The sequence below is a fragment of the Eucalyptus grandis genome, chromosome 8 (genome assembly GCF_016545825.1).
Source record: "Eucalyptus grandis isolate ANBG69807.140 chromosome 8, ASM1654582v1, whole genome shotgun sequence".
Classification (NCBI taxonomy): domain Eukaryota; kingdom Viridiplantae; phylum Streptophyta; class Magnoliopsida; order Myrtales; family Myrtaceae; genus Eucalyptus; species Eucalyptus grandis.
The window spans coordinates 57,576,595-57,589,489 of record NC_052619.1 but is presented as its reverse complement, the minus strand read 5'-3'; the positions used below and the strand labels follow the sequence as shown (position 1 = coordinate 57,589,489).

Here is a 12,895-nt window from a genome sequence, read left to right as displayed (position 1 = left end):
GATCTTCATAACTAGAACAAGAATATGCATAATTGAGTAAAAAGATTAACGCACTTGTTTTGAGATTCATCGTTCTTGAAACGGAAACGGAAACACAATGTTCCACTCGAAAGTCCTTTTTCTCTATTGCCTTCCGTATCACTGGCTCAATGAGACGGCCTCTCATGTTTAGCGTTAGGTAAACGCTCATTAAGTGAGGATACATATGAAAATTATGATTAAAGGAGAGATTTGAACACTATTTATAGAGTTTCCAGTTAAGGCCCCTCATTACGGGCCAGGCTCAACTCGACCCACATTAGCCAGTCCCATATTATACTAATTAATAAACCTTCTATCTCACCTTAAACCAACTCCATTTTACGATAACTGTAAAAACAGTAAATTACAATATTAATTAATGTAGTCCAGGAATGTATATGTAATGATTTAGTTGTTTTAGCTGACAAAGAATTTAAGTTCAATATTTTCGTAGCACTCCACTTTGGACCGATCCTACTTCTAGATGAAAAAACTTGTACAATGACTTTTTGAGAGATTGAGTAAAATCTAAAAATTGAAAATATAATAGCCTGGAAATGAGGCATACTTAGTTATAGACGACCTTAGTACGGAAAATTTTGTTATTTTACAGTTTCTATATGGTAAGATGGAATCGACCCCATTCTTTTCTACAAAACGTATTTTACAAATGCTACATTGAGTTCTGGCATGCCATATTTTCAAATAATGACCACAACCTCACTAAAAGGACCAAATTGCACTCGGTAAACAACATTTAAGATTTAATTGCACAATTTGAAATGTTTAGTATTTGATTGTATATTTGGCAAATCATTTTTGGACTGTCTTGTGCAATTTTTCTATGCTTGTATATTGTGAACGATATATATGTCAAACCTGCACAATAATATTAGTGTTTTTTTATTCAAAATTTAAAAGCTTATGCATTTCGTCGATATCTTACCAATCAAATCGAAATTTTGTGCGTTACCAAAACGTGTTCTTTTGCTCAGAAATTGTTCCCTATAACAGAATAAAAAAGAATAATTTCTTATTAGAAATTGTTCCTGAAAATAGAATGGTTACCAAACGCACCTTAAGAATAGCCACTTTTATTTTTTATTTTTATGGATCTTCTTTAAACCTCTCGGCTTGACACATAAGGGGATTTCCTATAAAAAAAAAATTGGAGGTTATTTGGTCAAATCTTATCAATCATGCGTAAAATATTTTGGGTTAGGACCACTGTCATAGACGAAACACTTGTATGGGATTAGCAAGATATTCCATGAACTCTTAGGTATTCGAGCTTTTAGGCTCATGCCTCTAAATTTAGAAAAAGAGGGCGGGAAGAACAGCCAGTGAGTGTCATAAGCTTGCACGGAGGGACACTTAAGCCGCCATAATTTCGGAATGGTATACTTCGGTGCCGGTTTGAAGTAAAGTGCCACTCTAGCCAAAATTAGGCCAAATAGCTAATGTGGCAATTTTCCGGCGATGGGGGTTTAAAATGGCGTCAATTTGCACGCTAACGAGGTGAGAAAATGCAAAAGAAAACGTCGTTTTGTGTCCGATGTGTAAATAATTAATATAAAAATCAATTAAATTAAATTTAAACTTAATTTTATTTTAAATATTCAAAAAAATAAAAACTTAAAATTAAAAAAATTAAAAATAAAAAAACCTCAAATTCAAAAATTCAAAATTCAAAAAACTTAAAATTTAAAAATCTTAAAATTTAAAAACTTAAATTTAAAAATCTTAAAATTTAAAAAACTTAAAATTTAAAAATCTTAAAATTTTAAAAACTTAAATTTAAAAAAATTAAAATATAAAAAAACTAAAAATTAAAATAATTAAAATTAAAATAATTAAAATTTAAAAACTTCAAATTAAAAATCAAATTTAAAAAAAATTAAAATTTAAAAAACTTAAAATGAAAGAAACTTAAAAATTAAAAACATAAAGTAAAAAAAAAACATAAAATTTAAAAAAAATTAAAAGTTAAAAAACTTAAATTTTGTGTTTTTTAAATTTTAAGTTTTTTAAAATTTAATTTTTTTAAAATTTTTAGGTTTTTAAGTTTTAAGTTTTTTTTACTTGGAAGTTTTTTTTAATTTAAAGTTTTTTTAATTTTAAAGTTTTTTTAATTTTTTTTTTTTTTTAATTTTAAGTTTTTTAAATTGTAAGTTTTTTTAAATTGTAAGTTTTTTTAATTTTAAATTTTAAATTTTAAGTTTTTTATTTTTTTATTTTTTTAAGTTTTTTTTAATTTTTAGAATATTTTAAATAAAATTAAGTTTAAATTTAATTTAATTAATTTTTATATTAATTATTTATACATCAGATACAAAACGATGTCGTTTTTGTATTTTATCGACACATCGTGCAAAATGACGCCGTTTTGCACCCAACTCGCCGGAAAATTGCAACGTCGCCCATTTGGTCGGATTTTGGCTGAAGTGGCACTTAAGTGTCCCTCCGTGTCGGAGTTATGTGACTTTGAGGTGTCCCAAACTCGAAAAAAAGAGAGAGGAAGTACTTCTTTCTTCCTTGATAAACGTTTGAGTTAAATTACTCAATATCGCAACACACATACAAGAAATAGTTTGGGATTCTCTTGGTAAAAAACAGTTATGTAAATTTTATGTAAATTGACTAGTGATATAGTATATAAGCTAACATAAATCACCTAAACAAGCAAAACTATAAGTAAGTTCGCAGTTTCATCGACAACATAAAACCAACTCAAAGCTAGTAAGCATTTTCAACAAAGCGACTTCTGTCATTACTTTGTGGGAATTAAGAAGGATCCTCTGTCCAGACCGATTTGAGTCTCGATGTCCCAACGTTAAATTAGGTACGTCTTACTGAAAGTTGATCACGCCTGCAAAGCCCAAGTACTCAAGTTCTCTCTTTTTCTCTCTCTCCACCGCCTACACCCGGCTGCCACCATCAACGACAATTTCCATAAACCATCATAACATCACCCACAAAAACCACCTTTACCAGCAATATTTCTGCCAAACCTAGCATCGGTAGCTGCCATTTTTACTTGGCAATTTTGATGATTTGTGATATTCCTTTCTTGAAATAATGAGTGACATATATGTTAGGAAGCCATCTAATCAATTATCCGGTCCGGTACTACTTGTTAGGATGAACAATAAAAATCTAATGACTTATGAGCAAGAGATCACCAAAAGGGAATCAAAATGTGAGGCAGTTAGCATGCCTAATTATAATAAGTTTCAGTTTCAAAATAAAAGCCAAGGAATTTAAAGTTAAATACCTATATCAATTAGTCGATGATTGAAATATTCAGTGCGCGATTTTATTGCACCGATACCCATCCAAATTAAAACTCTTTGCACTTAAAGCCCAGTCGTCTTTAACTTTTTTCTCCATTTCCTGTATCAAGTACTTTTCATGATATTCTAGACAAATGACGATGCGGATAGTGTAGAAAGCGACAAGAGTTTGGAAAGTGGTTGCTTAAGGCGAGTTTGGTAACAATTTTGTTCCCGGAAATAATTTCTAATCAGAATTGATTCTTTTTTATTTTGTTCCGAGAATAATTTGAGCATTTTAAGCCGTTTGGTAACCGTCCAAAATTTCTGATTTTGGAATAGAATTGTGTTTGGTACTGTGCTTAAAATTTCTACTCCAAATCATTTTCTTTTAATTTTTAAATAATTTTTTTTTTTACTTTTTTCCTTCTTTTTTTTTCCTTTCTCTCTCATATTCTTTTTCTTCAAGTGCCAATCGCCGTCCGATTCGACCAGCCGAGGGCCGGTGACCTCACTAGAGTGTTGCCGGCCCTCATTGGTCGAGCCTCACCGGAAGTTGGGTGAGGCTCGCCCGGCCTGCCAATGGCCGACAGGCCTCTTGGACCTCGCCCCGGCGATCTCGCGGAATCGGTTATTGGTGACGGTGGCGGTGGGTGGCGAACAGTGGCAATCAGCGGCGACCGGTGGTGGTGGGCAGCAGACAGTGGCGATAGATTAAGAAGAAGAAGAGGAAAGAAGAAGAAGAAAATGGGTTGATTTTTAAATTTGTTCCCGGGAACAAGAATTAACTTTTTTTTTTATTATTCTTTATTCTGCTCCAAATGAACTTTTGGGAACAAAAAATTAGAAATTTATTCTCGAGAACAAAAAAATTTACCAAATACGATTCTGTTCTAAAACTACTCTTGGGAACAAAAAAAAAAAAATCAGAATTTGGCACTGTTGGGATGATTACCAAACAGGCCCTTATGGTCCAATGTGGAGTACTCTTTGAATCTAAATGTACCAAAACAATTGACCTATATCGATCACACTCTCCTCCATAAATACCACCTAGATGCTCTCTGAAAATCATCAACGCAAAACCAAACCTCTTGCATTGAGACTTACGAGTAATCCTTTTAAAATACTCTTAATTCTCTTCCTCTTCATCCACATCTTGGAAATGGCAATCACTAGCTATACCCAAGAATTTACTGCCTCCATTGCCCCTTCTAAGATGTTCAAAGCTCTTAAAATTGATTCACACAATCTCATTCCCAAGATCACTCCCCAGTATATCAAGAGCATTGAGTCTGTCAAAGGCGATGGAGGTGTCATAAGCATTAAGCAGACCAACTTTGCTGAAAGTTAACATCGAATCTTATGCACACATATTCAGTAAAAGTGATTTCATGAACATCATTTTATTATGTAGACTTCAGTTAATTCAATCGTTGTTGTTAATGCAAATGGCATGACAGGGGGGCACTTGAAGTATTTGAAGCACAGGTTCGATTCTCTTGATACTAGCAACTTCTTGTGCAAGTATACTCTAATCGAGGGTGATGCGATCTTCGACAAGATCGAGTCAGTCATCTACGAGATCATTTACGAAGTTAAGTTTGAAGCTTCAAGTAATGGAGGGTGTGTTTATAAGATGACTAGCGAATACCACACCAAAGCAGGCGTTGAGCTTAAAGAAGAGCACGTCAAGCAAGGCAAAGTCAAGGCCGTAGGATTTGTGACATCCTGAAATTCGACCCCGTTTCGATAAAATGAAATGTGCATTTCGTCGACGTGCCTATGGTTCTTTTTCTCTGAGCTGATCACTCACGAGTTAACTAACCTATTGGGTGAAGCTGTTAAGGGATATATCCATGGTAAAATCCCTAAAAGCTACCTAATTGGTTGGATTGGACTAAAATCACGTCCGGTCGATTTTAACCATGGAATTTGATTTGGTTTCGGGAATCGAATATTCGAGAGTGTCACAATTCATTTTTAGGACTGTCTCATCGTCTCGTCAAATTATTGACGAGTCCGAAATTTCAAGAAAGAAATTATCGGAGGAAAAATCGAAGACCGAAAAGAAATTAGAAAGGGAAATGGAAAGAGAAAAGAAAATTTAGAATAGTATTATTCTTTTTCTTTTCTCTCTCTTCTTTCCCTCCCCCTCGTGCGAAACCCTTCCCCACCGCCTACTCTCTCTTCTTTTTCTTTTTTGACCAGTCAAACCCCTTATCCCTTCTCTCTCTCTCCTCTCTCTTCTCTCTTCTCCCCCACGTGACCGAGCCCTTCTTCTCCTTCTTTCTTCTTCGCGGAACCAGACCGAACCAGCCGAAGAAGATCGGAGATCGCGGCCGCGGCCGCCCATCGCCGCCGCACCGGAGCCGAACCGCCCGTGCGCCCGCCGCCGCCGTTGTGCACCGCCAGCTCTGTTCCCTCGCACCGGGCGACCTCCCGAACGAACCAGCCTCTGTTCGGCTCGGTTCCGCCCCGATCCGCCCACCGTCCGGCCACCTCCGGCCACCGCCCGGCCCGCCGGACTTCCCGTGTCCCCTCGTCCTTCGTCGGCCTTCCCTCGCCGTTTTGCCGCTGGATCTGCTCCGACCAGCCAAGGGCAGAAACCCACGAAATGGGTTTCCAGCTGGTTCGGGCCCGTTTTGGGCCGTTTCCGGGCCCCGGATCCGCGAGTCGCTTTGGGAAGTTTCGTTCCTCGCGTCGCCCCCGTCGGATTGATCCGATTTGCGCGCGATTTGGTGAGTAATCTCACTAATCCTGGATTAGTTGGCTAATTATGCTTAAGGTTGGTTTAGTTTTAATTAATTATGTTTAGGTTGTTAGATTAGAATAAATTAGCAATTATTAGTCAATTGTGATGCGATTTAGATAAATTGATTGTGCAATTAGCAAGTAGACATGGTCTACTAATTATTGGAAGTGCCTCGGGATTTTTCCCGACCCTTAGTGGGCTCCAATTAGGCTTTTCGGGCCTAAGTGGATTTTTAGTATTTAATTATTAATTTTCGGAATTTCATTAAATAATTATTTATTTTCCGAAATTTCAACTGATGATGGCCCGGGACCGAATATTGTGCTAATGACCGTGGTGAAGTCCGTTTATTTAATCGGGCTTTATTTTGAGCTAAATTGAATTTTTAATATTAATTATTTAATTTTCGAAATTAATTAATTAATTATTTATTTTTCGGAAATTAAGATTTTGATGGCCGACGACCGAAATCTCGTGCTGATCGTCGTGGCGCAGTCCGTTTATTTATTTGAGCTCCACGTTGCGTGGAATTAAATAAATTGTGATATTTTGGGGATTTACCCTAAATTGATTGGAATTGATTGAGATTGAATTATTGATTGGTAAATGGCCAAGTATGTTTATTCATCATTTGCAATGCTTTGTTGAGTTGTAAAGTGAGTAGAATTGTGAGAGTGATTTGAATATACTCTTGGCTGAGATCCATCAGGTATGTTAATATCGTGTGAAGATTGAGTGAGTTGATGAGTATGTGGGGATTCATCCCAAGATTGATCAATGTCGGTATTCAATTAGAATTTGACTGTGAGAGGTTGTGAGTTGAACCTCGGAAGCCGCCGAAGTATGGTTATGCCAGTTGGGCCGAGATTTGCCACCGAATTTGGAGTCGGTCGCGCCCGTTGGGCCGTAAATTGCCACCTATTAAAGGTCGCGCCTGATAAGGCCGTAATCTGCCACCCGATATGGGTCGCGCCTGTTGAGGCCGTAATTTGCCACCCGATATGGGTCGCGCCTGATAAGGCCGTAATCCGCCACCTATTAAAGGTCGCGCCCATTGGGCCGTAATTTGCTATCTAAAGATAGGTCGTGTCCTTCGGGACTGTAATTTGTTGCCAAGAAATTTGGTAGTCTATGCTTGTGAAGTCGTGAGTACGATTTGAACCTGAATAAGGGAAACGACTGGGGGAATGGTCGAATTGACATGAAATCGACTAGGTCGATGGATCGAGATATTGATCTGTGATGTAATTGCTTGGGTGCCTATTGAACCGTGCTAATATGCAGGTGAAGTCTCGAGGCCAAGGTAAGTCCTCCGCCCCGTGCGTGTTTAGGCAGCCTATAGTATAATAGTTTACTAATCGGGCTTAGTGGGGTAGAACTCGCCGAGACGTAGTCTCATCCCGGTTTGGGGAAAAACATTTCGGGACCCGATAAGGAGCTGAGGAGGAGAAGTCTGGGAAGGAGATCTTGGAGGTGAAACTTGAAGGGAAGGATTTTGAAAGAAGAAGATAATACCGAGATGGGCCTTGAGTATGGCCTGGATGGATTGAGATCCTATCTTCTTTTGAGATCTCCGTTTTGATGTGAATAGATATGAAAGGGTTTGTGGTTTGTATAAAAGTTTGGTTATAAATTTCAATATGAAAATATGGCATTGCTTTTCTATCCCATCGTTTTATTGTCCGGGGATTTTAATCGCTTCCGCATGTGCTTAAAAATTAAAAGGGTCGGCGATATATTGTCTGGGATATCGCATTATAAAATCGACCAAAGAAAAGGATGGGCACGTGCCCGAGGATCGGGGCGTGACAGGATTATACAAAATTGTTGAGGAATACCTTTCGGTGAATCCCAATGTCTATGCTTTTTTTTTTTTTTTTTGGGTAGAAAAGAGACATTGCATTTAGTAGAAAGAAGCAGTACAACCCGCTTCAATAGCGTTTGAAAAAAAAGGTCCAACAAAGGAGAGGGGGGGGGGGGGAAGAAACGGCCTAATTTGGAGACAAAGAGCCATTGCTATGGGCCTTGGCGGCCCAATCCGCAGCAAAATTTGCTTCGCGTCTGCAAAACCTAACTTGAAGACGATGGAAACAGGGGAGGAGAGCAACGACTTTGCCGAGCAGCGATCTGACCTCCCATGGCATTGCTTGAAGATCTTGCACTGCTTCAACCATCGCGAGACAGTCCGACTCAATTAGAAGGTGATCCCGAGTCTTGTCGGATCGCAGCAGGTGATGTAGGGTTAAACTTAGCGTGTGGATCTCCACCTGCAACGCCGAGGAAGCAGGTACATCTCTAGTAAAGCCCTCGATCAATTTACCTATATGGTCGTGACAGAGGTATGCTATTGATCTAGTGATGTTTCCTGGCTGAAAAGCCCCATCAATGTTGATCTTTAGGGCTCTGGGATTGGGTGGCCTCCAAGTTGTGGCTGGATCTAGGTTACTTTGAGCTGATCCCGCTGCATGGACAGAAGCAACTTGTGCCGTTCGAGCTTGGGCGAGTGATGCAGCCATAACATAGGAGGGATCTGGACTCTGTAGGCAAAAGATGGACTTGTTGCACACCTTCCAAATTTGCCATAAGATTATAGCGATAAGCTCCATACCAGGTAAGATGTTCCTTTTTTCAAATCGATTTGTACTCCAGGCCTCTATACGATGGATTTCTGTGGGTAGTATACAAATGCTAATTTGAGGATGAGACCAAACTTTGGATGTCCATGGACAGAATAAAAATAGGTGTTCCATTGTTTCTGGTTGTTGAGCTGAGCGTAAAGTACAAACTGAATCTAAACGATGCATTTGTGGAAGAGGTTGGCTTTAGTGGGCGAGCATTTTGGCATATTGACCAAAGGAAAAGCCGGATTTTGGGGGTGTTTGATATGAAGATGATGCTCTGTTTTCATTAATACTAGGGCTTGCTTGCCGTATAGAACGATAACTGCTTTTCACGGTATACTCACCATGAATTGTATTTGTCCAAATGAGTTGATCTGCTATATAATTAGGCCTTACCGGGATCTTGAGTATTTCCGTTGTAGTTTCGGCATCAAAATGATGTTGTAGTAAAGTCACATTCCATTGATTGGTTTCCAGATCAATAAGAGCAGCCACTTTTTCGGGTTCGTCTCTAGCGGCAATACTGCCTAGTATGCCTCTAGGGAGCCATCAATCTTCACGAATTCTTATCTCTCGTCCTGTCTCTTCAACCTTACCAATGTCTATGCTTGAGAATGTTTATCTTGTGCTATTTTGCCCCTCTTGTCATTCATGTTTCAGATTTGTTGGACGTCGAAATTTAAAATTTTTATTTTAAATCTACTTTTCAGTCATTGACAAAGAGAATAAGGGTGCGTTTAATAACATTTCTGTTTAAAAATTATTTATGGGAACAGAAAAGAAAAAGTATTTTTGCTTCAGAAACAATTTTTGAACAAAAAAACACGTTTGGTAAACTGTTCCAGAAATATAAAAGAATAGAAACACGTTTGGTAAATTTGTATAATTTTTTTATTTCTTTTAATTTTTAATATTTTTAATTTATTTTTTCTATTTTCTTTCTTATTTTTCTTATTTATTTTTCCTTTTTTTTTTTTTCCTTTTTTCTTTTTACTTCTTTTGGCCGGTTGCCGGCCTCGGCCATGGCCTGCGAGCGGCCGACGAGGGCCGGCGGCCTCACCCAGCCACGACGAGGCTTGTTGGCCCCCGGCAAGGCCGAGCCTCGCCGTAGCTAGGCGAGGCTCGGCCTCGCCTTGGCCGGACGAGCTCGAGCTCGCCCAGCCCAGCGCAAGGTCGGCGACGCTCGACCACTTCGGGGCCGGCAACGCTCCGACGAGGTTGCTGGCCCTCAACGGCGCCGCTGGCCATGGCCGAGGCCGACGACCAGCCAAAGAAAAAGAAAGAAAAAAGAAGAAGAAAAGAAGAAGAAAAAAGAGAGAAGAAAATGGAAGAGAGAGAAAAAGTGTTCTTAAATTTTGTTCCAGAAACAAGAAATATTTTTTTTTTTGTTTCTTGTTTCTGTTCCAAATGTGTTTCGGGTACAAAAAATAGATTTGGAACAAAAACGCAAACAAACGCGTTTTTGTTCCTTTTTGTTCCCATAAACAAAAAAAATGAAAAAACAGTTTTTAAACAGAAAAAGAAAAACAGAAAAAAGAAGTGAAAACAAATAGGCCCTAATTGTAATTGTGGAAAAGAGTTTTTTTTTTTCCTCCTATCGATCATACGGGGCAATTTACCGCATATATTTTGAAGGTCCGACCCAAGGAAAAATAATTTGAATTTTGAACTGCTTTTTGCCTACCGAAAATTTAAAATAATATAGATTCTGCACGTGGGACTTGGGAGGAATTTGTTCGTTTGACAAGTAAACTGGAAACTACATGCAAGTACAACCCACTCAACCAAAAGAAATTGTAGTATCAATCATGTGGAAAATAGATGCGCCTGTCTAAATTAATAAGAAAAAGGACTTCCCAAGAATTTATGTACTTGGGGACGAAACCTACGTTCGGGAGGTCGTGTAGAATGCATTGAGGCGGCACTATGCTTGCGCACCCCTGCTTTTCAAGATGTGTTTTAAGAGTTAGTTTTTGCCCTAACATTTACGTATTATCAAACTTTCTTATGGATTGTGATCATCATTACTTGTCATGAAATGAAATATTACTTATGTTGGTTAAATTTGGAGGTTAACATATAGTAAGGGCCTAGTGGTAACTCAACCAATATTAATGTCACAAAAGAAAACCTGAAATTTCAAGTATGACTTGAGGCACGAGCTTCCTTGACTGGACATGAGTTTAAAGGTAAGTTTGTTTTGCTAAAAATGAACGATTTAGAAAATGTTTGCTTAGTACTAATATCTTATATTGCTTATAATAATGAATAAATAAAAAATATTTTCATTGTCATGAAAAATATTTAGATGTAAATTGTTATACACAATGAAAATACTTTTATTAATTACTTATTGTAAGTAATATGAGTAAATTTTTTTAAGAAAATGTTTTTCAAATAATTTATATTATGTGAAACGAAAGAAGACTAACTACTTAGTTTTTTGTATCGGTGAAAAAAAAATAAATAATTTCCCTTCAGGTGTTCTCGTCATCGACTCCAACAGGAAATTGAGTTCTTATACCGATCTCTTCCTAGTTCTCGTCATGACGTGGAAAGCAGTCGATGGAAAAGATATAGGAAACTTTAATAGTTCATTTTGTAAAAGCATTTGCTTTGCAAAATCAATAAGTCAAATTTTAGATGACCTGTCCTATCTTCACATTGAATTTTTCATTTTCGATCAACGATCTGATAATAATTATCACCAGTGGAAAAATCCACACGACCAGAGGTCAAAGTCTATCCTCAGGTCGTTGTGTAAGCGATTAATATGGAAAAAGAAAATTACAGAAGCCAACTCCATAGATGGAAGTGGGTCAATAGGAGTGTCAATGGGTCAATGCCCGACCCGATCCAAACAAATGGAACTATGCTGTACCTGACCCAACTCGATACCTGAAACACATATTTCAAGTTGTCGGGACTGCTCGGGTCGGGTCTATATTGCTGTGTGTTGTTGCTATAAAATAAAATAGTAATTTCATCCACTTCCCACTTATCCTTTATTTATATTAGTTGACTTGATTTTTTGATTTTTTAAGTCAATAATTTGGCTCAAGTTTTATTTTAACAATTTAGCTTTATCTTCCAAAAACAATGACTTCGTATTTTATATTTTTAAGAGACTTCACTCATTAATCAATACATATGGGGTTTGGTGGCCTTTATTGGCCTATTTTTTTAGCTTATTTTTTTTAAAAAAAAAAATTCAGCCAATAAGTTCCGATGTGTTCTAGTCAATTAGAATGTGGAAATAATCACATTATTCGTTACTTGAGAATGTAGTAAATATCTTTAGAATCCGACATAACAGATTGGGCATCTTATAAATCAACAATATTGGAAGACGATCATATTCCCAACATGATAATTGATCATAACTGAAGTCTTCCTGCTTTCATCTTCTACCGTGGCCGCTGACTTGAAAGAGCAATGAGCAATTCAATGATTGTTGCATTATGTGTAAGATCATCGACTGTCTGCTCATTTCGATCCAAACAAACGAGACAACATCCGCTCATTTCGACCCAAACAAAACAATATCCTTAGGACTTGAAACCACTAGCTAATCTCCAATTACGGTTTGACTTTAATTCAAACCTAAACACTCGGACTTGCAGACTCAGATTATCAAAATAGAGCAAGAACGTACCCGTGTCAGATATTTGGTTTCAGGCTTCGACCGCGATCTAAATCCACGAATGAAAAGCTTCGACAACAATGACCCACACCAGCGCAGCTTGAATACTCGAGATTAAAACACTTCAAATCCCCTCTGCTCTCTCTCTCTCTCTCTCTCTCTCTCTCTCTCCGCTGAGTACATAAGATTGAGCCTTCCCCTTTTGCCTTCGTCCAACGAATGTATATATCTTATCCGGAGTTCTTAGAGGAGAGCGAGAAGGGGTCAAAGAGATCAATTCTGCTTCGCTCTCTCTGTTTCTACAACGATCACGAGAGAGAGAGAGAGAGAGAGAGAGAGCCCTTCTATTTTAGTCTCATGCATCTTTACTATGTGTTGGCGATATTAATGATGTTAACAATATTAAAATATCTTTTAGAGATGTTTATGATTTTTTTCTGAATTTCTATACCTATTTTGATTATACATATTTGATTTGATTTTCTTTGATTCCCACTATTTAAACCTATAAATAGGCTCTCCATGTACTCCTTTCAATATATTGAAATATAATAAAATTCTCTATTTCACTCATTCATATTAT

The 12,895-nt window shown here is 37.6% G+C and overlaps 1 protein-coding gene across 1 annotated transcript; it reads left to right on the top strand.

The window, feature by feature from the left end:
• The first annotated feature begins 4,458 nt into the window (after nt 1-4,458).
• On the top strand, nt 4,459-5,028 carry LOC120287383 (major strawberry allergen Fra a 1.08-like). Its single transcript, XM_039300173.1, has 2 exons — nt 4,459-4,642; nt 4,757-5,028. The coding sequence occupies exons 1-2, from the start codon at nt 4,459-4,461 to the stop codon at nt 5,026-5,028; spliced, it is 456 nt and encodes a 151-aa protein (XP_039156107.1).
• Nucleotides 5,029-12,895: the final 7,867 nt, after the last annotated feature.

What these genes read in the sequence shown, in the direction of transcription:
- LOC120287383 (XM_039300173.1), top strand. Translation starts at nt 4,459, where the DNA reads ATGGCAATCACTAGCTATACCCAAGAATTTACTGCCTCCATTGCCCCT. An exon ending in GCAGACCAACTTTGCTGAAA is followed by an intron (nt 4,643 to 4,756) that starts GTTAACATCGAA and finishes ATGGCATGACAG; the next exon opens with GGGGGCACTTGAAGTATTTG.